This window comes from Carassius carassius, chromosome 16 (genome assembly GCF_963082965.1).
Source record: "Carassius carassius chromosome 16, fCarCar2.1, whole genome shotgun sequence".
Taxonomy (NCBI): domain Eukaryota; kingdom Metazoa; phylum Chordata; class Actinopteri; order Cypriniformes; family Cyprinidae; genus Carassius; species Carassius carassius.
Window position 1 is genome coordinate 32,360,699 of NC_081770.1, and position 24,524 is coordinate 32,385,222.

Genomic DNA, 24,524 nt, shown 5'->3' on the forward strand with positions numbered 1-24,524 from the left:
CCTGGACTTAAAACGCATTAATACTGAATAAAACAGTCAAATACTTGTGTTTAAGCTGCTTCAGAAATCCCAGTTTTTTTTTTCATTCGTTATCCGGTTTGCGTGGTTCAAACAGGTCAACATGTGCTCAAATCCACAAAAAGAAGAGACTACATCATTCCTGAAACTCCCGGTATTGCCGTGGTCCATTTAAATCTGTTTAACAGTACGAGAAAAAGGCTTTATGGTCCAAACATGCAGTCTAGATGTGTGAAATCTGTGGAGAAAAACCAAATGAATCGTATACACATGTCGAGATTTACAGCCCTTTGGATATCGAGAGAAATCCAAATTAAACATGAAAAAAATATACAATTAAGGTGACAAAAAAAAAGTACGATATTAATATATTGGGTGCACGATATAGACACTTTTGATTTAACTTATTTCAGTTAAAATAAGTGGTTTAGAAAAAGAATAATAATAAAAAATGCCGTTCTAGTACCTAGTAGCAGATCCATCACATATTGTAATATTTGGGTAAACTAAGTAAGCCATGAGAGCACAATCCACATCATTTATTCCTCTGTGATTGCGCAGCACCGCTGTTTTCGGTACGTTGTCATGCAGTGCAAATGCAAGTCAGTGTTTTTCTCTTACAGCATCATAAAAAGTGAAAGCACGTGAAGCCTCGAAGCAGAAAAGTCGACTTCTTGACAGCTAGATTCAACTCCAGCCATTGATACGTACAGTATAGTTTGGCACAGCATTACAACATGGAATGACATGCAATCATTTTCCTACATTTTTGCAGTATGGATCACGTTTAAATCCAAATTATAGCAGCACAGAATTAATTTGATTATTTTAGGGTATCCTATAACTTGCAATTGACCCTTGCCCCCAAGTTCTCACAGTGTGAATAATGCATGGCGGAGCAAAGAGGAAACTAACAATGTGCCGACAGACAAAACACAGCAGGTTACTTTTGGTAACAAACTAAGTCTCATCTTTCAAATTAAGGGATTTAAGAAATTAAAAACCATTTTGTGGCTCTTTAATTTGTCGTGAGAGATCGCTGTAGCGCTTCAGATCAAGCGGCACATGAGCGTCTTTCATATCTACTAGTTATAGCACAAAATAAACATGAATGAACATCAGAGGGTCTCTCGTTTCAACCGCAGAAAGACATCAGTACACTTTTTTCAAGTTCAAGTCTACCGATGTTAATCTACTCTGTCTGGTTTGTTTATTTGTTGGACAAAATGGCAGATTTGGCGTTTGATTGGCCAGTTGAAGGATCAATTGAAAAACAAAGGCCATAGAGAAAGTGATGGACCAAAAAAAAACTATTTTTAAGAAATGATCAATTCAAACTGTACATGAAGCCCCTAGTGAATGTTGATGGCAGTGCAAGAGTATCCAGCATTAGTTTTAGAGCAAGTTCACTCCTGATTTCCTCACCCTCATGTCTTTCCAAGTCTGATGATGCTTATAAATGGGAACGGGTGCTATTGAGCTCTAAAAATCACCAAAAAATATATATAAAAAGGTGGTACTTGGAGCTCGACCGTATTAGTCACCATTTATTTAAATGGAAAGAAGGTTGGACATTGAACGTGGCGATAAATAACACACAGAAACTGCCAGTTAAACTATACCAAGAGGCTGATTTCACAACATAAACTCCATTTCTGACCTCAAAAGAAAAACGGATTACGAATCCGATCAAGAGAGGCATTCCTAAAAGAAAGACAGGGTTGAACTGAAGATCCTTCAACTGTTTATACAGTGAAGAGGTTTACTGAAAGTGAACATAATCGTACTTCTTTCGTCAAAAACAGGTGAAGCCCCAGAAGTGCAGACACGTCTCTATGAAATCCTGAAGTATAGATGCGCGTGAACAAAACACATCCACCCAAACGAGTCCGTGTGGAGACGTGATCATCCTTCAGACGTTATTGACGCACGTCCCACGCAGCGAGAAGGCAGTTATAAATATAATGGCAGTCTGATTGCATGGCATGAGTGATCCCTGGATTATCAGTGCGAGTGAGCGGTCACACCGGCCTCGAGCGTCACGGGTCAGTCTCCTTTGGGATTGTCCAGATTCACCACCCGCAGCTCTGTGAGGGTGGCACTGCTGCTACCCGTGGGCTGCTGGTTTATTAACATCTGAAAACACACAAACAAAACCGTCAGAGGAGCCAAATTACTGCACACTCTTATCCGTCTTCATAAGCATATGTGCACATTAAAAGAGTGGTCACAACATTAGAAGAATAGTTCGAGAAAAAGTCGAGAACAAAGCTGTTGTGAATACAAATGTTACGTACTAAGAGTAATTTCAAAACATTATAAGAATAAAAGAAGAAAGGTGTAATGTTTTGGAAATAATGGTGTACTGTTACTAGAATAAAGGCGTAATATTCAGAGAACAATTTTGTCACATTACAAAAACAAATGTGTAACGTTGTCGTAATAGTCATAACGTCACTGGAGTAAAAGCCTTATGTTACAATATCAAAGGCCCCGTGTTACAAGAAAGCAGTAACGTTTAAAGAACAAGGATGTAACATTACAAGAATAAAGTCTTTGTTTATAAAATAAAGACATAAACTTACAAGACTAAAGTCACAGTTGTAATGTTAAAAAATATCAGAATAATGTTACAAGAATCATGTTTTAACATTACAAGAATAAATCTGCCATGTTTCGAGAACAGCCTTGTAAAGTTACAAGAACAAAGGCTTAAATGTTATAAGAATAAAATCATAACGTTATGAAAGTGAAAGCCTAATGTTACAAGAATAGAGCAATAACTTTTAAATACAGATGTAACATTAGCAGAATAAAGATTTTACGATTTAATTTCCATTTCATAATAAAAGCAGTGTTTGTGAGCGCAGTGCTGCTTTGTTTACAGCATTACCAGCGCTCCTAAAGTGGCAAAGAATGAATTTGCATCTTCATTCAGACGAAAAGACAATAAGTGGGCTGGCAGACTCGTTTAAATGATTCAGTCTACTTTTTCTTTTGAGAGACGATCACTTTATACACGGCGCACGTTCAGATTTAAAGCCTTTTTTTTCCAAGGATGTTTTCATTCACTTAAGAGATGTGTTACACATTGCATGAAAGGTCATTTAAAAAAACATTTCTACTAACTACAACTCCTACTAAAACACTGATAGGCCTGTTTCAGAAGCTACTCTCACAAACAAAACCTTTGGATACAACAATGCAAAACATTTTCAATGGAAACCGTGTGAGGCGAAGTACACGGAGAGACTTAAGTGACATTTATTTTATGGCGAGTCGTATTACCGAATGCAGTGGAACGGCTGAAACTGGGATCTGTACGGTTCCAGGAGGTCCCGTGAAAAACATCTGGGGTACTGCACCTAAACACGACCAAAACAAAACAAAGAGCCTCGTAAACAATACTATTACAGGTTCGTCATCTTCAGAACTAGTTCCTGACTCTTCAGTGTTGTTCACTTATCAGTGCATCTTAGAGCGAGACATGAACACACACTGTGAGCGTCTGCCGGACCTGAGTCTTGGGCTTGTGTGTGGGACATGTGCATGGCGCCGGGGGCTTGTGGGAAGGTGTTGAGCACAGTCAGACCCCCGTCAGCAAGGGCGGAGGAGGACGTAGCGTACATGACGTGTGCTCCGGGGTACATCATGTGACCTGCCACTGAAGAAGGCACTGAGGACGTGACTATGGTAGCGGTGTGGCTGGCTGTGGGAGAGACAGAGGACACGTCTTACTGAAGTCAGAGCGGTATCTGAGCGTCAACAAGGGTGGTGTTGTCAGTACCAGTGGAGCTGGTGGAGGTCTGGCTGATCTCAGGACTGCCGTCACTGCTCTGAGGACCGGGGTGGACCTGGATGGCCTGTAACTGTTGAGGCATCGCACCACCTGACACACAAACCACAGACACATCCTCACTGCACTGCACATGTGCCAACCAATGGAGCGTGGCAGAACGCCAACCACTAAACATTATTTTCATTAACTCAAATAAATCTGAAATCAAAATAAATATTAGCTGGCAAACGCAACAAATAAAAGAAAGAATAAAATCAAGCCAATAACTAAAACTAGATTTAAAACTGAATATATAAAAAGCTAAATACATTGCAAAAATGATTTCCTTAGTATTCTTGTCTTGTCTAAACATTAGATGACTTGAGATATTAAGAACTGATCTCTTAAAATAAAAATACTAATGTTATTAGTTTAGCTTAAAGCGAGCAAAAATATCTGTTAATGTGGAAAGAAAAAAAAAATTCAATTCAAAGGCTAAACAAGATTTTTCTTACCTCACTGGCAGATAGTTTTGCTGGATTTAAGCAAAAACTAATACAATTTTGAAGTCATTTCACTTCACAAAATTAATGCATCTTGATTCAAGAATTTTGTGATATTTAATTTAGAAAAACGACAAAAAAACTAAGAAAATCATTTTGTGCAGTGCACATGAAACATAAGATGTAAAAAAACTTAAAAAACAAACAAATAGAGAGGTTGCCTTCCTAACTAGCTGAAATAAGTACATAAATTACTACAACTGAAATAAACGTAATAAATAAAGGTAACAAGTGCTTAAAATAGTCAATTAAATTATACATCTTGCCCTAACGAACTTAAATAGTTTAAAATATGAATACAATTGGTAATACTACATTTACTAAAAAATGAAATTAAGATAAAGCTAAACAGAATTATTTTTTATAATAAAGGGGCTTAAAAACATGACCATATGAAATAAAGAAATTGCAAGAAATATATATATATATAAGGACTTGTGCACTGCCCTAAACAGCTGTGTGCAAATTATTTTTATTCATTTTAGTAACAAATATGGCTCATTTAATGAATAATTACATAATATATGAACCGTTACTGATGTAATATTAGAGTAAACAATTCTGACAGAGTTCAAATAATTCATACATTGAGCTTTCAATTTTCCAATAATAAGAAATGGTGACTTGTTTGTTGTGTTGGAGTAACACACAGGCCTTGGCTATGACGAGCAGATCTGAGCATGCACAGAGGTGAGTGTGAAGCAGCACTGACCTGCGAGCGAGACGGCGGCTGGCAGGCGGAAGAGCGTGGCCTGTGTGTGTGCGGCGCTGGAGCTGCTGCTGCTACACTGAACGGCCAGAGAGTGTGTCTGCAGCTGACTGAGAGGAACAGTGTGTGTGCCAGGAGGAAGAGAAGCGCCTGCGGGACACACAGTGACACCCTCAGCAAGCCAAGCAGAGCACACACTCGCTCCAGGCCTAGTCACTGCAAGAGCACGCTTCGACCACACCACACTTCACAGCTGAATATTATCTAGTCATCTAGTTTAAAATAAATGACAGCTAGAGATTCAGTTATATTAGTATTTGTGTCCGTTTCATGTTTTTTGAAAAAGCTTTTATACTATTTTAAATAAATGTCAAGTGGTGTAACCATCAGTCACAAGTAAATAACAGATGCCAGTATTCACACTGACTTTAAAAATACGCTAACTTTTGTTGCAAGACAATAACATTTCCAAAGTTTTTTTTATTTTCCAAATACCATGAGATTTTTTAAGTCCCCCTGTAGTACAAAATGTTGTCCCTTAACACTCTTATTTTTATCGTCAAAATGTTTTTTCTTGTGGAAATAACTTGAATGTAACTCTACACCCTTGCCTCATTTACTATACACAGATCTAACTCATTAAAACACACACAGAAATATCATTATTTTTGGATATTTTTTTAAGATTAAATTTTCATTTAATAATAACTTCATATTTCTAAAATGAAAAATTAAGATTAAAAGCTTTTAAATTTTAAGTTTTTTTGCATGTTGTTTGCACCACAAGACTTCATATTTCTAAAATGAAAAATTAAGATTAAAAGCTTTAAAAAATTTTTTAGTTTTTTTGCATGTTTGCACCACAAGACTTCATATTTCTAAAATGAAAAATTAAGATTAAAAGCTTTTAAATTTTAAGGTTTTTTTTTTGCATGTTTGCACCACAAGACTTCATATTTCTAAAATGAAAAATTGAGATTAAAAGCTTTTAAATTTTACGTTTTTTTTGCATGTTTGCACCACAAGACTTCATATTTCTAAAATGAAAAATTGAGATTAAAAGCTTTTAAATTTTACGTTTTTTTTGCATGTTTGCTCCACAAGACTTCATATTTCTAAAATGAAAAATTGAGATTAAAAGCTTTTAAATTTTACGTTTTTTTTGCATGTTTGCACCACAAGACTTCATATTTCTAAAATTAAAAATTGAGATTAAAAGCTTTTAAATTTTACGTTTTTTTTGCATGTTTGCACAAGACTTCATATTTCTAAAATGAAAAATTGAGATTAAAAGCTTTTAAATTTTACGTTTTTTTTGCATGTTTGCACCACAAGACTTCATATTAATAAAAAAATAAAAAAGTGTCCAGAATTGACTTTTTACAAGTATTTTTGACAAAAAGAGAGCATTGTCATGTTTTGAAAAAAATAAATAAATAAAAATACTCTCATACATACATATATACATATATATATACACATACATACACATATATATATATATACACACACACACACTGAGTTTCTCTATGAGTCGAGGAATTTTTGCATCACTCTTGATGTGAATAGGCCTTTACACAGACGAATCATTGAAAAGCAGAAGTATGCAGGTATACAAGCAGAAAAGAGTCTGTGTGCATTAAAACACAAAGACATGACGCAAGCTGATGCAGAGCTCTGGAGAGTTAAAGAAGCCTCACAGTCTGTGAGAGAGAGACACACATCAGACAGCGAGCGAGTGCCGAGGAGCCTCACCTGGCATGAGCGTGAATCCTCCGGGCAGCTGCATGACCCCCGCCGGAGAGCTCTTGAGCACCGTCCCGTTGGCACTGGAGACGCTCTGCGCACTCATCCCGGCGGCCAGCGGCCAGCAGCTGCTGCTGGAGGTGTGCATGGCGACGGAGGACGAGGAGGGAGAGGACGAGGCTGACGACTGTGTGGTGGTGCTGTTGGTGCTGGTGCCTCCTCCAGCTAAAGACACCGCCGTGAACACTGGCTTCATCATCTCCTGCAACAGCACACAGCTTCCACTGGTCAACATGTCAGCTTAGTAGTTAGCATCAGAACGCTTATAAAATCTATTAGTATTAATAAAAAAAAAAAAACATATCTTAATTTTTTGTTTATGAATTTCAGATATGCTAAGACCAGCATTTGTTGGGAAAAAATCTTATTAAATAAACAACAACAAAAATATCATATTAACATATTTTGTATTATTTTTATTTAGTATTAATAAAATTAAAAATGAACAAATAAGAAATAAAACATTGAAAATAACATACATTTTTTTTATTTATGCATTCATTTTATATGAATTTAATTTATCATCAATAAATAAATAATAAACAAATAAAAATACATACATTATTAAAAAAATATCTAAATACATTTTTTTTCATCTTATTTATTATTTAATTTTGTGATTTTTTTTTTTACTTATTTTACTTATTAATAATAAAAATAATAAACAATATTAGAAATGAACAAAAAAAACAGTTAAATTATATCTCTTATATCTATTTTTTTATTATTTATCATCTTATTTTATTTATTTTATTTTTTTCATTGTTTTGTATTTTTAAATACTATTATATAAATGTTATATAATAAAAATGACCAAATAACAAATGCATCATTAAAAATCATATCTTAAAATATTATCATCAGAATAAAATTAGTAAATATTAAGATACTGTGGTTTATCAACTTCCTGTTTTGATTATTTATTTATTTATTCTGAATAAATAATACACAATAGCTTAAAATGAATAAATTAAAATAAAAAATAGTTTAAAACAGATTTTAAAAAGTTTTACAGGTACAACAAAATATTTTATAACATTAAAAACTGGCATAATATTAACAACATCCTAAGAGTGAAGGCTTTGCTCATGAATAATGATGAAAACTTCTGTGATGGAAATTAAATGAAAAGCAGTCAATTAAAGTGCAAATTAAGGAGTACTGAACAGATATGGATTTACTGTAGAGCCATATATATATATATATATATATATATATATATATATCTACAACCCGAATTCCGGAAAAGTTGGGACGTTTTTTAAATTTTAATAAAATGAAAACTAAAGGAATTTCAAATCACATGAGCCAATATTTTATTCACAATAGAACATAGATAACGTAGCAAATGTTTAAACTGAGAAATTTTACACTTTTATCCACTTAATTAGCTCATTTAAAATGTAATGCCTGCTACAGGTCTCAAAAAAGTTGGCACGGGGGCAACAAATGGCTAAAAAAGCAAGCAGTTTTGAAAAGATTCAGCTGGGAGAACATCTAGTGATTAATTAAGTTAATTGATATCAGGTCTGTAACATGATTAGCTATAAAAGCTTTGTCTTAGAGAAGCAGAGTCTCTCAGAAGTAAAGATGGGCAGAGGCTCTCCAATCTGTGAAAGACTGCGTAAAAAAATTGTGGAAAACTTTAAAAACAATGTTCCTCAACGTCAAATTGCAAAGGCTTTGCAAATCTCATCATCTACAGTCATAACATCATCAAAAGATTCAGAGAAACTGGAGAAATCTCTGTGCGTAAGGGACAAGGCCGGAGACCTTTATTGGATGCCCGTGGTCTTCGGGCTCTCAGACGACACTGCATCACTCATCGGCATGATTGTTTCAATGACATTACTAAATGGGCCCAGGAATACTTTCAGAAACCACTGTCGGTAAACACAATCCGCCGTGCCATCAGCAGATGCCAACTAAAGCTCTATCATGCAAAAAGGAAGCCATATGTGAACATGGTCCAGAAGCGCCGTCGTGTCCTGTGGGCCAAGGCTCATTTAAAATGGACTATTTCAAAGTGGAATAGTGTTTTATGGTCAGACGAGTCCAATTTTGACATTCTTTTTTGGTAATCACGGACGCCGTGTCCTCCGGGCTAAAGAGGAGGGAGACCTTCCAGCATGTTATCAGCGTTCAGTTCAAAAGCCAGCATCTCTGATGGTATGGGGGTGCATAAGTGCATACGGTATGGGCAGCTTGCATGTTTTGGAAGGCTCTGTGAATGCTGAAAGGTATATAAAGGTTTTAGAGCAACATATGCTTCCCTCCAAACAACGTCTATTTCAGGGAAGGCCTTGTTTATTTCAGCAGGACAATGCAAAACCACATACTGCAGCTATAACAACAGCATGGCTTCGTCGTAGAAGAGTCCGGGTGCTAACCTGGCCTGCCTGCAGTCCAGATCTTTCACCTATAGAGAACACTTGGCGCATCATTAAACGAAAAATACGTCAAAGACGACCACGAACTCTTCAGCAGCTGGAAATCTATATAAGGCAAGAATGGGACCAAATTCCAACAGCAAAACTCCAGCAACTCATAGCCTCAATGCCCAGACGTCTTCAAACTGTTTTGAAAAGAAAAGGAGATGCTACACCATGGTAAACATGCCCCGTCCCAACTATTTTGAGACCTGTAGCAGAAATCAAAATTGAAATGAGCTCATTTGTGCATAAAATTGTAAACTTTCTCAGTTTAAACATTTGCTATGTTATCTATGTTCTATTGTGAATAAAATTTTGGCTCATGTGATTTGAAAGTCTTTTAGTTTTCATTTTATTAAAATTTAAAAAACGTCCCAACTTTTCCGGAATTCGGGTTGTACATATGATAATCCAGTCACAAATAAATGGTACATCATCTAATTTTAGCATAAGTAATGTATTTATTTGAAACCCAATGGACACAAACCATTGGAAATGAAAATCAAAATATGAACAGAAACAGCTGAAACTTTCCTCAAAAGATCTTCTTAAGTGTTAGGATGAGCAAATGGCAAATTTTATTTTTGGAGCAAGTGTCCCTTTAAGACGACACATCTTCAGGGGAACTTTCAAGACAAAACAAAACAAAAGAGCATTTATGGTAGCGTTTCTTCCAGAGATTTCCTGTGATTGACTGAGGCAGAGCCTGTAACAACAACTGTGTGATGAAGGTCCCGAGAACGACAGCTGTCTTCACAGGACAACAGGTGTCCACACGCTATTTCAGTTGTTTCAGTATTTCAGGGACGACACCCAGGGATCTCGGACACGAGGGAGGAACCCCACAAAGACTCAGAAGCCATCACTGAACTTGCTTGAGAGACCAGAGCCAATCGGAGGAACCCTACACAAGTACATTACACCAGTAAATACACCACTGTCCTCTCAAAAGATGATTTTGAAAGAAGTCTCTTCTGCTCAGCATTTATGTGATCAAATAAAACAGTAAAAACTATTTTGTGAAATATTATTACAATGTAAAAAGTGTTTTCTATGCGAATATATAGTGAAATATAATTGATTTCTGTTGCTTAGAGCTGTATTTTCAGCATCGTTCCTCCAGTCTTCAGTGTCACGTGATCTTCAGAAATCATGCTAATATCAATACTTGAAACAGCTGCGTAGCTTAATGTTTTAGTGATTAATGTTTTTTTACATAATACATGTGTGTCTACTGTGTATATTTATTATCTCTACAGTCAATAAATACACACACACACGGATATATTTAAGGAAAATGTTATGTTTATATATTAAATATATTTATCTGTCACATAAATATGCACATGTAAATATTTTCTAAAATATATACTGAATGTGTGCATTTATTTATAAATATGTAAATATACACAGTACACACACACATATATTATGTAAACAAAAACCTTTATTTTGGATGCGATTAATCGCTAATTATCGTTTGACTGCACTAATAACAAGACTTTGGGAAAAGACTGGGCTTCGGAAAAGAATATGTACAACCCGAATTCCGAAAAAGTTGGGACGTTTTTTAAATTTTAATAAAATGAAAACTAAAAGACTTTCAAATCACATGAGCCAATATTTTATTCACAATAGAACATAGATAACATAGCAAATGTTTAAACTGAGAAAGTTTACAATTTTATGCACAAAATGAGCTCATTTCAATTTTGATTTCTGCTACAGGTCTCAAAATAGTTGGGACGGGGCATGTTTACCATGGTGTAGCATCTCCTTTTCTTTTCAAAACAGTTTGAAGACGTCTGGGCATTGAGGCTATGAGTTGCTGGAGTTTTGCTGTTGGAATTTGGTCCCATTCTTGCCTTATATAGATTTCCAGCTGCTGAAGAGTTCGTGGTCGTCTTTGACGTATTTTTCGTTTAATGATGCGCCAAATGTTCTCTATAGGTGAAAGATCTGGACTGCAGGCAGGCCAGGTTAGCACCCGGACTCTTCTACGACGAAGCCATGCTGTTGTTATAGCTGCAGTATGTGGTTTTGCATTGTCCTGCTGAAATAAACAAGGCCTTCCCTGAAATAGACGTTGTTTGGAGAGAAGCATATGTTGCTCTAAAACCTTTATATACCTTTCAGCATTCACAGAGCCTTCCAAAACATGCAAGCTGCCCATACCGTATGCACTTATGCACCCCCATACCATCAGAGATGCTGGCTTTTGAACTGAACGCTGATAACATGCTGGAAGGTCTCCCTCCTCTTTAGCCCGGAGGACACGGCGTCCGTGATTTCCAACAAGAATTTCAAATTTGGACTCGTCTGACCATAAAACACTATTCCACTTTGAAATAGTCCATTTTAAATGAGCCTTGGCCCACAGGACACTACGGCGCTTCTGGACCATGTTCACATATGGCTTCCTTTTTGCATGATAGAGCTTTAGTTGGCATCTGCTGATGGCACGGCGGATTGTGTTTACCGACAGTGGTTTCTGAAAGTATTCCTGGGCCCATTTAGTAATGTCATTGACACAATCATGCCGATGAGTGATGCAGTGTCGTCTGAGAGCCCGAAGACCACGGGCATCCAATAAAGGTCTCCGGCCTTGTCCCTTACGCACAGAGATTTCTGTTGAGGAACATTGTTTTTAAAGTTTTCCACAACTTTTTTACGCAGTCTTCACAGATTGGAGAGCCTCTGCCCATCTTTACTTCTGAGAGACTCTGCTTCTCTAAGACAAAGCTTTTATAGCTAATCATGTTACAGACCTGATATCAATTAACTTAATTAATCACTAGATGTTCTCCCAGCTAAATCTTTCAAAAATGCTTGCTTTTTTAGCCATTTGTTGCCCCCGTGCCAACTTTTTTGAGACCTGTAGCAGGCATTAAATTTTAAATGAGCTAATTAAGTGGATAAAAGTGTAACATTTCTCAGTTTAAACATTTGCTACGTTATCTATGTTCTATTGTGAATAAAATATTGGCTCATGTGATTTGAAATTCCTTTAGTTTTCATTTTATTAAAATTTAAAAAACGTCCCAACTTTTCCGGAATTCGGGTTGTATTAAAAACAAGTTGTTAAACTATAATATAAAAAAAAAATGTAATGACTGAATTTTATTTATATCTATTAAAGCAAACTTCAGAATGCAGACACGATAAATAAACAGGTCGTAATACAAGATTTCATTTGACTCCAAATATAACAAGGGATGGTTCACCCAAAATTGATCTTTATGTATTCATTTCCTCATCCTCATGTTGTTCCAAACCTGTCTTCTTTAGAAAAGAATGGCCAAAAGATGATGTTTTGAAGAATGTTGCTAACCAAGTAGTTGATGGTAGCCATTGACTTCCATAGCACTTTTGGAAAGTCAATGGCTACCGTCAACTTTTTGATTACCAACATTCTTCAAAATATCTTCAGATATCATTTTTCACTGCAAAAACGATCCACATTTCTTACACGAATACTTCACCACAATCGTATTCGGAGTATATTTGATTGTTTCAGTTGATGGAAGAGCTTGGCACAGAACACATGCATTAATCAAAAGAAGTCGCCCTTCAAACTGAATTGGTACTGTTGAAAAAGACTCGGAGGTATTGTTACACATGCTCCATTTCAGTACCAAATCGCAGGGACTTTTGACATATTTAGCATCTGTAACCGAAAACCAATCCATGTCATAAAGCTCTTGAGCATTTGTGAGCCATCAAACTTGGAAAGAGGGATCCCATTCCCATGATGAATGGGAATTCTTTCAAAACATGCACTATATGATCAGCTTGCCATCGGCTCAATAAGATGCTTTTTTAAGCAATTTCTTAAACAGAGATTCAGGTTTCTAATTTGTGCATGCTCACTCACTGCTTGCCCTAAATCAGTAGGGAAAAGTATGTGTGTGTAAGGGGGGGGGGGGTATGTCATCCAAATTTGAAAACAGCTGCAGCTTATACGGAATGTGATCAGCCATGAGCCAAGAAAGTGTACTGGGAAAACCAGACTATATAAGGACATGCAGACAGCATCTAATCCTTATCAATGAGGGCTGGACACTGTGAATAATACACGCTACCAAACCAGACGTGATTGGGGTGATGGTGACGGTCTTACATGTGGGCAAAACTGGTGTATGCAGGTGGTCGAACAGGGGTTCTGTGTGAAAGACGCGCATAAAACACGCGACTATAGTCTGGAAAACCGTGACCTGTAAAGGTCAAGAAACTCAAGAATGGGAGTAAGTTTCCACACAAATAAATCATAAAGGATTATTCCTATTTAGATGTGAACTATATTTGGCACAGGCGACTAATTTATAAACCAACTAGTCTAATGAAAATAATCTAGCCAAACCAACTATATTAAGGATGTCAAGTAGTGAGTTTACCTAAATCGCGTTTTATTTTTGAAAAATACATTTTAGTGGTGCTTTAATTTTGGATTAGAGCCATTTGTTGTGCCACATCTGTCCTTTTTTATAAAACATCCATAATTTTATCCAAGTATCCAACTGGTTTCAACTTTATCTACCAAATTTTCTGTAAACTTTCAAAAAAAAATATGTCTCAAAACCCACTGTGCTCCAACCAACTACTGTTAACACAAGACTGTGTCCCTAATAAAAAGAGTTTGGTTCACATTATTTTCTTTGTTGTGTATCAATAAAATTAACTTTCCAACATTTCTACCAACTTAGTTAAACTTAAGAAACAAACATCGAGACCCGTTGTGCTCCATCAGGCTATTGTGAACACAATGCCATTTTTTGCATGACGTGTCTGAATATTTTTAAGATGATGTCTCAAATTAACAAGTTATAATGTTTGTTTGTTTGTTTGTTGGACCAAATTTCTATCAATCATGTCTTGTTTCAAAACGTATTAAAACCCGTTGTGCGCAAGACAATTATTGTGGACACCCCAAAAGAAAAACATCTAGTCCACGCAATGTTGTGCCACACATACTGAATGTGTAAAAAAGTACTGAAAGTTTCAAAATGTTTTCAACCAAATTTCCTACCATCTTTGAAAATACGTTGTGCTCTAGCCACCTACTGTGAACACAAATTATTGATTGTGCCGCATGTCCAGAACAATTTAAGATGATGATGACAAATTATTAATATTAAAAGTTTAGTTTCAACTTTTTTACGAACATAGTTAAACTTAAAAAACTAAATTTGAGATTGGTTGTGCTCTGACGCGATGTGTTCTGAACTGTTTTTAAGATCTATCAGAATACCAAGTTTTAATGTTTTTCTACCTAAATTTCTACAAACTCTACCAAAAAATCTCGAAACCTGTTGTACTCCAGACAATTATTGCAAACCCCCCAAAAGAAAAACATCTAGTCAATGCAACATTGCGACACGCATCCTGAATTTTTTTTTTTGATCGCATCTCTTTAACAAGTCTCAACATTTTTTGACCACATTTTCTACCAAACAACTTTCAAAACAACTTAAAACACATTGTTCTCCAGCCAGCTATTGGGAACACAAGACTGTGTCTTAAGTGTGTGGACCTATTGAAAAGCATTTGATTCTCACTATTTCTTGTGCTGTGTGTCCAGAGCATCATTTAAGACGATGCATCCAATGTTTCCACTACCAAATTATTTCATTTGATTTATTTTACTTTAAAATCATGTCTTGAGGCCCAATGTGCTTTTAATCTAGCTATTGTGAACAAGAATGTGTCCTAAGTGAACACCCCTAAAGAAGAGCTTCTGATTCACACAATTTGTTGCACCATAGGCCTACATCTTGAAAGTGGGTTTTTAGTGAAGTGAAGTGAAGTGAAGTGACATTCAGCCAAGTATGGTGACCCATACTCTGAATTTGTGCTCTGCATTTAACCCATCCGAAGTGCACACACACAGAGCAGTGAACACACACACACACACACACACACACACACATTGTGAGCACACACCCAGAGCAGTGGGCAGCCATTTATGCTGCGGCGCCCAGGGAGCAGTTGGGGGTTCGATGCCTTGCTCAAGGGCACCTAAGTCGTGGTATTGAAGGTGGAGAGAGAACTGTACATGCACTCCCCCCACCCACAATTCCTGCCGGCCCGGGACTCGAACTCACAACCTTTCGATTGGGAGTCCGACTCTCTAACCATTAGGCCACGACTTCCCCACGACTTTTAGGCCTATATCAAGTTAACAAGTTTCAATCTTTTTCTACCACGTTACTCAAAATGAGAAAACGACTCGAGAACTGTTGTCTGCCATTTAACGGTTGTGAACAAAAGAATGGATCCTAAATGAACATCTCTAAAGAAAAGCATCTGGTCCATTCAATTTGGTACTCCATGCTTCCTGAAAGTTTTTTTTTAAATTATCAAATAAGCATGTTCTGAGACCTGTTGTACTTCAATTTTACAATATGTATCAGCAAGTATGTACCTTTGGCTCTGTGAGCCCGTCAGCCTCTGAGACCTGGTAGGTGAGGTCGGTCTCCTCGAATCCCGTGGCACTCATCCGCTGGTCTGTGGAAGGGTCCGTACGCGGTGGAGAGTCAGGGGAATTCAGGCAGGTCTGGATCAGGGCTTTACCCGTTTCACTGGTGATCATGGGCTGAAGTTTTCGAGTGGCAAACGTGTAGACGTGGCCCGTCTCACTGGCAACCAGTAGCAAAACTTGCGTCCCCGTTAAGGTGGATAATTCGTAAGCCTGGAAATATTGAGAAGAAAAGCCAGATAACAATGAGTCCTTCTTGTTTTAGAGTGACATTTCCATGACCAGCAGACAGATTGATTGGACAACAGTGACAAATGTTGTGTGGTTGAATAATGTGTGGAGATTAATCAACTAATTGCAAATACTAAGCCTCAGATAGCAGAGAAGCCCGTCACGTGTTCCTGAAGGTCACCAGTGGCCTTCTGCAGGTTGTCATTACACCCTCCGTGCCCGACTTCTGCATCTAGGCCGGTTCTCAAGATATACAAAAGTATTAATAATGTCTAGCGCTGCAGTAACCTGATCGGGCATCAGGACTATTTCTGCTGAGACGGGAACGAATGACAATTGAGTGAGCAATGACAAATGAGTCAGAGCAGATGTGGAAACTACCTACTGTCAGAAGTGTCAGACCTCATAGTGACTGCAGACGTGGTTTTGACTGAGCTCATGAGAGGCGGGACGTTTCTGGTTAGTTTATATGTATTCAGTGAGGGTGAATGATGTTAAGGTCTTTGAAGTTGAAATATGTGTAATAGTAACTGGAGTTGGCACTCGTCAAGTTCTAATAGTATCAGTGTTGGTATACAATGAGTATCAGTATAGCAGTAATACTATTAAAGTAAATTTATATGGTGCGAGTAATGGCACAGTACTAGTATGTAACCGTGAAGCAAGGTTCTGTGATCAGCAGTAAATCTCCATCCGAATGCCAGAGGGCGCTCTCCGAAAGGTGCGTAGATGCGCTCACTTCATAAAAGCACTGAGACGTGGCCACATCAAAAGGAGGAAACACACCAAACTAACAAAACACTTTAAAGACAGACACCCAGATCAAATGAAAGTGTTCAAGCAGGTAAGTTTCACTGTGTTTCCCATACACTGATTTTTTTTGTGGCGTCCCGTCACAATATCAAAACTGACCGCCAAAAATAGGTTTTGACTTCGTTGAATAAACATGAGTTGACACTTGACATGAGTTGAAGTCAAAACCCGGTGCAGGTGTTTTTATATCACTGTATTTCTAATAATTAAGAAATAATATTAACTTAGTTGTTATTCTTGGCTTTAATATTTAAAAGCCCTTTAAAATTAAATATGTACACAGTTTGGATTAAATGAAATTATAGTAATTTTTTTTTAATAGCATGATTTTGTCTTTTGCTTTGGTGCCAAAATTGGTACTGAGAACTGTGGATTTTTACTGGTATTGGTACCGAATACTGAAATTTTGGTATCTTGACAACACTAAATGTGACTAATAAACACACGACTATAACAATGGTCTTGTCTTATTATAATAATAATACAAATCTAAATACCTGTAGTAGCACAGCAGCTGTGTACCTGTTTACATTAAATTAAGGTTGACCAGACTAGGCTGTAATATAGTTTATAATATAAAATAGTTGAGTTTGCCAGGTGTGAACAAAATTTACGACAGGTTTTCGTGAAAGTGTTGGTCAGTTTGTCTGCTTGACAATCCCATTTTGCACTGCAACAATAACATTTAAGACAGATAAACAAACTGAAATGTTTATTTTTAATTAAAACAGATGTTGCCAAAGTTTTCGTTTGGGGACATAATTTGAAGTTGGAAAAATTGAATAAATTACAATATATGGCAATATATTTAAAATTGCAATAATATTGTATCGTAACACAAGTATTGTGATAATATCGTATTGTGGGGCCTCTGTTGATTCCCACCACCGCTGAGCAATGGTACTTGTAACAGTATAGTTGAATACCAGTGTTGGTGTAGTAATACCATCAACGTAATTGTGTGGTTAAGTTCTAGTACTAGTACAGTACTAGTGTATAGTGGTAAGTTACAACTAATGGTAAAACATTTTAGATAATTAATAACATTTATAAAATTGGAATTCCTGAGCACTTGTATGATGAATTATGTTTTTATATGCGTTTTGAAATTGTGCGTCAAGAATGGATGTCATTATCATTTCACTGCAAGACAAATTTACCTGTGGGTATAAATAAAATAACCTAACACTAGTATTAGTATAGTACGTTTAATGGCACTACAATTGGTAAAGTATAATTGATTTGGAGCTAGTAGAAGTACAATAATGTTATAGTGGCACTAGAATTGGTAAAGTCCTAACATTAACAACAAGTTAAATTTAATTGATACAGAACTAATAACGGTGCAATAAGTTGATAATCACCAACATTGCTATGGAAATAGTGTTAGTGGTTATTAGGGCCTTTCGCACTGCTTTATTTACAGCACTAAATGTACAGTTCTAAAGTACTGGGACATTTTTGCGTGAACTATTTCCCAGTACCAATTAAAGGGTGGCATTCTTACTGAACCGTGTGTAGTAGAAGGTAACGTAAACTGGTCGACAGCGATGTCATTTGTGGTCGGCATTCAACAACACTAACAAATAAGAATAACGTTAACAACAGGAGGATGGAGGACGCTGTGAATGGAGCTGTGTTTTGGTTGCGTCTCGCGGGTTTCACAATAATGGACATGGACTGTCGACGTATACGTAAAGCGATTGAAAGAACAGAAAGGAGGATTAAGAATTTCCAACCACAACTGGCAGTACTACTTTTGCTACAAGTGCCAGCACTTCAGCGTCTGTATATTTATCGCTGTTCATCATACTTGCGAAATAAGTTGACACACTGTTTATAGTATGTTACACGATTGAGGGTGTTTTCGAACACTTATGGCCAATCAATGTATACTTGAGTAACGAATAGTACCAGTTGTGCTGGTTAGACCCTGCTCTGGAGGAGCTAATTTGGTTCTTGAAAAAAGGCAGTCCGGTACTAAAATCACACCCAGGTCCTGCGGTGCGAAAAACGCCCAAAAGTGGGTAGTTCCACATTTAACTTCTGGTACTTTGAAAAGGTTCCTGCGGTTCGAAAAACGGCCAAAAGTGGGTAGTTCCACAATTACTTCTGGTACTATGAAAAGGTTTCTGTTGTGCGAAAGGCCCTATTAACACTAGTATCAGTAAAATGGTACAAACTAATATGCTACTAGTCAATAAAATGTAAATGAAAAACACTAATGGGGGTACAGTACTTATTGTTTAGCTGTAGAAGTGGTGCAATATTTATTTTGGAATTTGTATTACATAATATTAGAATTAGTAAAATAATGCGAGTGATATTAGTATTTCTACTCTATTAGAATCATAGTAGCAATATAAAACTAGTGACTAGAGATCTAGTATTTTGACAAGACGAATAAAAATAGCTAATAGGCCATTTTTGTCCAACCAACCTTCTTATTTTTTCCTCTCTACAACACTTTTTCCCTACTGTGTTGTCAATGTTAAACGAATCATATCCTGTCAATGCAAATAAAAATAAGAAATACAAATTTTGTACAACATTTTGTACACAGTAGACACTTTTTCCTACCGTGTTGCATAAAATATTAAATTGTGTGTCTTTTAAGATAATTCGTATAAATTCAAGGCAAAGTCAATAAATTAAATAAAATTCAATCAAATCAAATTGACAAGACGAATAAAATATCATAACATTTTGTGCAGACTACACTTTAATTTGTCAGCCTCTCTCTCTTTTTTTCAGTAGCGGAAATTTAAATGAGATTCCGGAAACGAGATAATAGATAATAGAAAATAGTATTAAAATCAGAATAGATATAGCCTAAAACAAGTAATACCTGTATTGCTACATTATTAAATTCAGTACAATTATATTACTGGTGATACTAATATTTCCACAGTATCAGAATCATAGTAGCAATATGAAACTAGTGTCACTAGTATTTCATAACTATTTGAATCAGAATAGTTATAAAACTAGTGAAACCAGTATTTCTACAGTATTAAAATCAGAAACAATATAAACTAGTATCACTAGTATTTCTACAGTATTAGAATCATAATAGATATAAGACTACTGACACTAGTATTTCTACAGTATTAAAATCTGAAACAATATAAACTAGTGTGACTTATTTCTACAGTATTAAAATCAGAATCAATATAAACTAGTATCACTAGTATTTCTACAGTATTAAAATCAGAATCAATATAAACTATTATCACTAGTGTTTCTACAGTATTAGAATCAGAAACAATATAAACTATTATCACTAGTATTTCTACAGTATTAGAATCAGAAACAATATAAACTAGTGACACTAGTATTTCTACAGTATTAAAATCTGAAACAATATAAACTAGTGTGACTTATTTCTACAGTATTAAAATCAGAATCAATATAAACTAGTATCACTAGTATTTCTACAGTATTAGAATCAGAATCAATATAAACTAGTGACACTAGTATTTCTACAGTATTAAAATCTGAAACAATATAAACTAGTGTGACTTATTTCTACAGTATTAAAATCAGAATCAATATAAACTAGTGACACTAGTATTTCTACAGTATTAAAATCTGAAACAATATAAACTAGTGTGACTTATTTCTACAGTATTAGAATCAGAATCAATATAAACTAGTGACACTAGTATTTCTACAGTATTAAAATCAGAATCAATATAAACTAGTGACACTAGTATTTCTACAGTATTAAAATCTGAAACAATATAAACTAGTGTGACTTATTTCTACAGTATTAGAATCAGAATCAATATAAACTAGTGACACTAGTATTTCTACAGTATTAAAATCTGAAACAATATAAACTAGTGTGACTTATTTCTACAGTACTAAAATCAGAATCAATATAAACTAGTATCACTAGTATTTCTACAGTATTAGAATCAGAATCAATATAAACTAGTGACACTAGTATTTCTACAGTATTAAAATCAGAAACAATATAAACTAGTATCACTAGTATTTCTACAGTATTAGAATCAGAATCAATATAAACTAGTGACACTAGTATTTCTACAGTATTAAAATCTGAAACAATATAAACTAGTGTGACTTATTTCTACAGTATTAGAATCAGAATCAATATAAACTAGTGACACTAGTATTTCTACAGTATTAAAATCTGAAACAATATAAACTAGTGTGACTTATTTCTACAGTATTAGAATCAGAATCAATATAAACTAGTGACACTAGTATTTCTACAGTATTAAAATCTGAAACAATATAAACTAGTGTGACTTATTTCTACAGTATTAAAATCAGAATCAATATAAACTAGTATCACTAGTATTTCTACAGTATTAGAATCAGAATCAATATAAACTAGTGAAACCAGTATTTCTACAGTATTAAAATCAGAAACAATATAAACTAGTATCACTAGTATTTCTACAGTATTAGAATCATAATAGATATAAGACTACTGACACTAGTATTTCTACAGTATTAAAATCTGAAACAATATAAACTAGTGTGACTTATTTCTACAGTATTAAAATCAGAATCAATATAAACTAGTATCACTAGTATTTCTACAGTATTAAAATCAGAATCAATATAAACTAGTGTGACTTATTTCTACAGTATTAGAATCAGAATCAATATAAACTAGTATCACTAGTGTTTCTACAGTATTAGAATCAGAAACAATATAAACTATTATCACTAGTATTTCTACAGTATTAGAATGAGAAACAATATAAACTACTGACACTAGTATTTCTACAGTATTAAAATCTGAAACAATATAAACTAGTGTGACTTATTTCTACAGTATTAAAATCAGAATCAATATAAACTAGTATCACTAGTATTTCTACAGTATTAGAATCAGAATCAATATAAACTAGTGACACTAGTATTTCTACAGTATTAAAATCAGAATCAATATAAACTAGTGACACTAGTATTTCTACAGTATTAAAATCTGAAACAATATAAACTAGTGTGACTTATTTCTACAGTATTAGAATCAGAATCAATATAAACTAGTGACACTAGTATTTCTACAGTATTAAAATCTGAAACAATATAAACTAGTGTGACTTATTTCTACAGTATTAAAATCAGAATCAATATAAACTAGTATCACTAGTATTTCTACAGTATTAGAATCAGAATCAATATAAACTAGTGACACTAGTATTTCTACAGTATTAAAATCAGAATCAATATAAACTAGTGACACTAGTATTTCTACAGTATTAGAAACAGAAACAATATAAACTAGTGTCGCTAGTATTTCTACAGCATTAGAATCATAATAGATATAAGACTACTGACACTAGTATTTCTACAGTATTAAAATCAGAATCAATATAAACTAGTGACACTAGTATTTCTACAGTATTAGAATCAGGATATAAGACTAGTGACACTAGTATTTCTACAGTAGTAATAATAGTATAGCAACAGCATTAGGATCAGTACAATAACAATAATAGTGACACTAGTATTTCTACAGTATCAGGATCAGCTTAATCATTTAAAACACACACACAGCACTAGTAGTAGTGACTTGACAGCACTAGCAGTGGTATAATACTAACAACAGTGGTACTAGTACTACAGGATTAGAATAATCAAGGTGATTTAATCCTAGTGACACTAGTATAGCTCTGGTAGTAACTGCAGCGCTAGTATTCGAGTAGTAATGATGTTAGTTAACTCTTGACTAGCAGTAGGAGGCACACACACACACACACACACACACACACACGTGCTGGCTGAATGTAACGTTACCTTCTTCATGATGCCAGTCTTTCTCTTGCTGAAGGTCGTGTATCTTCTCAGTTTGTTGTCAATAAACTCCATCTTAATCTTCACCCGTCCTCGTGTTTTTTTGCCCGGTTTCGCCCCAGCCACCCCGGAGGAAACCCCTCCGTATCCCGCTGACAGTCCCGCGTGAGATCCCGAGGATACACCGACCTCCATCTCGCTCCTCTCCCGCTTCACCCCTCTCCTGTCCACCGCGGGACTCTCCTCGTCGTCCCCGGAGTCCGAGTCTCCGTCGGAGCCGCTCAGCACAGCCTCCACCGACGGCCTGTCGTCGTATCTGCCCCCGTCGGGCAGGTTCACCGGCCCCAGAGCCCCAGACGTGCTGCCCACCTGTAGAGGGGTCAACCCCGCGCCGTTACCGGGGCGCACAGCCCCTCTGGCCGTCCCGTTTCCCCCTAACATCGCCCGCGGTGCGTTAGTGCAGAGGTGCGAGCAGATCCCAGATCAAACCCAACTCACCTCACCTATGCTAGGCTAAATAACATTAGCTCAACTCAGCATACAAAACGAATCTGGAGTTTGAGGAAGGATATATCTGTCTCTGAAAGCCACAATTTAGACAGCTCGTGATTTCTAAAAACAAGCCTCCAAAACTAGTCCTTTACGACCATCGTACAAAGTTTACAGAGTAGAGTTTCCGCCTACAGACCATCAATCAAACCTAAACTTACGCCGCGCTTGCCACATTTGGAAACAACGAATCACGACCGTACCTCAATGTGCCTCCGCCAACAGAACTAGTTACCTGCAGGAACGTCGGTATCGCGTAAAACTATTCCCTTTCAACACATAAACGACTATATTTTGGTCGTATATAACGTTTGATGTTTTCTGAAACAATATAATTGCTAATAGCGCGCTTATTAAGGGGTTTTTTCTCACGAGGTCGTTCGCCTAAGGATCTACTTTCCTCCAAATAAAGCGAGGCGATGTTTCCTTATATGGCGATGGCTGTCCATGTATGGTGAGTCACAGCGCTGCGCTGCGATTGGTTAAGCAAACCTCTCCGACTCTGTGATTGGTTCGAATCTAATTTGTAGAATCTAAACAGTAGCATTAACGACATAAATACACCATTTCTGGTAAAGGGTAAACCACATTCACTTAACGAACTTATAAAACAAAAAGTGTGTTGTTGGACTGAGTGCTGAGTTTAATTTGAGTCCAAACGGAGGTGAATTTCAGCTCTGTGACATTGTGCGATGCTCTGAGTAACCAGCAGATGAGGCTCTTACATTAAGCAAACTAAGTTAAACTGAACTCTCATTTCTTACAAACACTAAAATATAGTCACACTTTTAATCAGTTTTCAATTTTCAGCCTTCATTTGCAGTCAGCTTTTTGCTGTGCTATTGCTTTTATGACAAATAGCCGATTGCAACAAACACTTTAAATGAACAACTATTAATTATTATTATTATCAATTATATTATTTTGAAGGGTTTGCATTGGGCCCAGAGAATACAAACATTTTACACGAATAGTAGTAATGTAGTAGTATGTATTTGGCTGCTTAAATATCAAGGCTGTTTCCTAAAGGTTTTAGGTTAAAACCCACCCAGTCTCAGGATTTACTTAACTTTAATTTAGTCTCTTGATTTACTTATCCTCTTCATCCCATGAGAGACATAAGGCCACAAATTAATCACATAAAGCCATCAGAAATATGTCAGTCTAATAATAGGCCTATATTCACATTAAGCACTATGCAACAATAAATTTGTCAAAAAGAAAATGTCTTTACATTCTAACCTGTGTTGGTTTTATTCAGATTATTAAAGTAATTCTCCAGATGTTTAACCCCCACATTTAGTTTATACTTTTTGTATTTATAAAAATATATATAAAAAATTGCATGAGTAGTTTTGCATCGCAATCTAAG

At 35.9% G+C, this 24,524-nt stretch overlaps 1 protein-coding gene across 2 annotated transcripts; it reads right to left on the minus strand.

The window, feature by feature from the left end:
• Window positions 1-1,754: 1,754 nt before the first annotated feature.
• LOC132160140 (serum response factor-like) lies at window positions 1,755-23,528 on the minus strand. 2 transcript variants are annotated; one of them, XM_059569870.1, is made up of 8 exons: window positions 22,607-23,528; window positions 15,728-15,994; window positions 6,824-7,076; window positions 5,072-5,218; window positions 3,806-3,907; window positions 3,536-3,727; window positions 3,307-3,383; window positions 1,755-2,154 (listed from the first exon to the last, which is right to left on the minus strand). In XM_059569870.1, exons 1-8 carry the CDS (start codon window positions 23,042-23,044, stop codon window positions 2,065-2,067), a joined length of 1,566 nt encoding a protein of 521 aa, XP_059425853.1. In that variant the 5' UTR covers window positions 23,045-23,528; the 3' UTR covers window positions 1,755-2,064. The 2 variants fall into 2 exon arrangements, with proteins under 2 accessions (XP_059425853.1, XP_059425854.1); XM_059569871.1 differs by lacking the exon at window positions 5,072-5,218 and having other exon boundaries at window positions 1,757-2,154; window positions 22,607-23,526.
• Window positions 23,529-24,524: the final 996 nt, after the last annotated feature.

Coding starts and splice junctions, on each gene's coding strand:
- LOC132160140 (XM_059569870.1), bottom strand. CDS start 23,044: ATGTTAGGGGGAAACGGGACGGCCAGAGGGGCTGTGCGCCCCGGTAAC. Junction 5,219..6,823: donor AGGATTCACGCTCATGCCAG/GTGAGGCTCCTC, acceptor TGTGTCCCGCAG/GCGCTTCTCTTCCTCCTGGC. Junction 3,384..3,535: donor CACACAAGCCCAAGACTCAG/GTCCGGCAGACG, acceptor GGTCGTGTTTAG/GTGCAGTACCCCAGATGTTT.